The sequence below is a fragment of the Camelina sativa genome, chromosome 13 (genome assembly GCF_000633955.1).
Source record: "Camelina sativa cultivar DH55 chromosome 13, Cs, whole genome shotgun sequence".
Classification (NCBI taxonomy): domain Eukaryota; kingdom Viridiplantae; phylum Streptophyta; class Magnoliopsida; order Brassicales; family Brassicaceae; genus Camelina; species Camelina sativa.
Window position 1 is genome coordinate 2,533,553 of NC_025697.1, and position 3,076 is coordinate 2,536,628.

Consider the following 3,076-nt stretch of genomic DNA (forward strand, 5'->3'; position numbering starts at 1 on the left):
TGCTTTTTGTAGAAGAGGTATTCTCTGATATGCAGCCATTGGTCCGTTCTGTTCTTGATGGATACAATGTATGCATATTTGCATATGGTCAAACTGGATCAGGAAAAACATTCACAATGGTAAGATTAGAGTTGAAACTATAAAATTTTGAAGCACTTTGAAGCTAGAGAAATTTATTATTGTTTCCAAATTTTCTAGAGTGGACCAAGAGATTTAACAGAGAAGAGTCAAGGAGTTAATTACAGAGCACTTGGTGATCTGTTTCTTTTTGCTGAACAAAGAAAAGAGACATTCCGCTACCATATTGCTGTTCAGATGATTGAGATTTACAATGAGCAACTCAGAGACCTTCTCGTTAGTGATGGAAGCAACAAAAGATATCCTTGTAAATCTCCACCGTCTGCGAGCTAAAGAAAAGAGCTAGGTAAAGACATGGGTCTTCACTGTTTTTAAAACCATTCAAAAAACTTTCAAACTAACTAAAATATGCACGTTTTATTATTATTGTCAACTTGTCGTTGCTCTTTCATTACCTACCCGCCCATCTCCCGCTTCTGCATCCAAATAGTCGCTCTAGCCCCTATCCCGTAGTCGTAAAGCGTTTTATCCATGTTGACGAGAGTACCTTCCCGCCAAAGGTCAAGTACTGCATGGCTTGAGGAAATTTACCAAGCTTCGGAAATTCCTCAAGCCATACAGTACTTGAGCTTTGGCGGGAAGGTACTCTCGTCAACATGGATAAAACGCTCTACGACTACGGGATAGGGGCTAGAGCGACTATTTAGATGCAGAAGCGGGAGACGGACAAGTAGGTAATGAAAGAGCGACGGTAAGTTGACAATAATAATAAAATGTGCATATTTTAGTTAGTTTGAAATATTTTTGAATGGTTTTAAAAACAGTGAAGGCCCATGTCCTTACCTAGCTCTTTTCTTTAGCTCACCGACGGTGGAGATTCGTCCAAATCTCTAAAATTGTTGCAGTAACGTTTTGACATTGAAATAACAAAAAGAAAATGTACACATGATATGCTCAAATTAAACCCTAGAGCTACTCTTTCAAATTAAGAGATCACTGCAGTACTTAGGGGTCGAATTCCACAAGTACTCAAGTCTACACAATAAATTATAGAGTTTTATAATTATGAAACAGATTAAATTAAATTGAAATAACAATGCAAAATATTAAATAAAACAGTTGTAAATTCAATGGATCAAAAAGCTAGGCCTAGGGAATTTCTCAGAAAATTACAAATTATTAAATCTTGAAATAAATAGGATTCAAACAAGATCTAGAACTCTAAACACTTTTGTAAAATAAATCAGTTTTCACTGCAAATATTATCTAAATTTAAAGCCAGAAAATCCAAATCTCTTTGCAAAATTCAAGGTTAAAAATCAGCTTTGAAAACTGGTTTAGATTGTCCACAAAATTACTAGATCAAATCTCTTTGCAAGTTTTAATTTTGCTCATCAAAAATTTTTATCAGGAAAATCAATTATATTTTCATATCAATTTATTTTTCTAGATTATTAATTCTAGATGGCCAATCAAGGATTAATATGAAGAACAATTTATGATGAAGATCTAGAAAGATAATGAATCCTAAATAATCAGATCTAATAAATCATAAAATCCCTATGAAAAAACCCTGAACCTAACAAACAAACTACTCAGACATATTCAATGAAAAACAAATCATCTTTTTTGAATAATAAGCAATAGAGATTAAAAAGTAAGAAGGGAGTTTAAAAATTCTTCTCTCTACAAAGGAATTCAGATCTCTCTCTCCCAAAAGCTCTCAAAATCTCACAGGGTTGCAGAATATAAAACTTGCTAGAAAATAACTTAAGGGTTTTAAAAACCTGAAAACACTATTTATATGTCCTAAAACACGTCAAGGACTTGTGTTGCAATTATGGAAAACTTTGGGGCAGATTTGTAAAACTTCCAAAACTTGGGTCTTGAATGGCAAACAGGGGTGTCGACCGACACCAAGTGAGGTGTAGATCGACACCATCACTTCTGATCGGCTCCAAATTCTCTTCCTTAGCTGAATTGCTCCAAAATCCATCTAATTGCTCCATTTTGCTCCTTTCATGCCAAAATCGGATCAATGTCCAAAATGCCATATATGAGACAAAAAAAGCTAGAATGCCATATCAAGTTTATTTATTTATTTTTTTAATTTATTTAAATCAAAATGTTTGGAAAAGACCAAAAATCCTTTAACCTAATACTCATTTCTTTTCTCTTCAGTTTCTCTCTAGCTCATTTTTGTCGACAGATCTGAAAAAAAAAACAAAAAGATTGATTTTTTTTAATGTTCTTAGATTTCACTTCTAATCGTTGTGTGTGTGTCGCCATAGCCAAACCTTATTTCGGTTCTCGTTTAGTTGCAGCGGAGATGATGATTTGCGGCGAAGGAGAAAGTGGAGAGGAACAACAAAGATGGTGTAAAACGAGTTGGTGATGAAGAGGGAAGATCTGGGGGAGTAAATGGACGGCGGATCAAGCCATGGAGAGGTTAAAATCGGGGGTTGATGGCGGAGGAAGGCGACGGCAGCGCTAGGGTTTAGAACAATTAGTTGGTTTGGTAACAGTTGTACCCATTGTATATATCATTTGTACTAGTTGTACTTTTATATATTAGTTGTACCAATTATCCTATTCTCTATCAGTTATACTCATTATAATATTATATCTCAGTTGTACCAATTATATTAGTTGTCCTATTGTACCAGTTGTCCAATTTTATCTCAGTTGTTCTAGTTGTATTTCGTCTCAAATTTCATTAAGGGTAATTTAGGAATATCACATTTTCGATGGCATTTAGATTAAACACTGACATGCCAGATTTTTTGTTTTGTTTTTTGTGGCATTTTGGCCTCTTAGAAAACCTGTAAAGACTCAAAACATCTTAGAAAACAAATCAAAAGATTCTAAAAGACTTCTTATATCATGGTTAAAAACCACGAAAACCATCTTTTGTAGTAAAAAGGTAACGTTTTTGAATGTAGTGGGCACAAGCACAAGTTGGTGCTTTTTCTTTTTTTTTTTTTTTTTTTTTTTTTTT

At 34.1% G+C, this 3,076-nt stretch overlaps 1 protein-coding gene across 1 annotated transcript; it reads left to right on the forward strand.

The window, feature by feature from the left end:
• LOC104734662 (kinesin-like protein KIN-14G) lies at positions 15 to 545 on the forward strand. Its single transcript, XM_010454286.2, has 2 exons — positions 15 to 119; positions 199 to 545. Exons 1-2 carry the CDS (start codon positions 30 to 32, stop codon positions 409 to 411), a joined length of 303 nt encoding a protein of 100 aa, XP_010452588.1. The 5' UTR covers positions 15 to 29; the 3' UTR covers positions 412 to 545.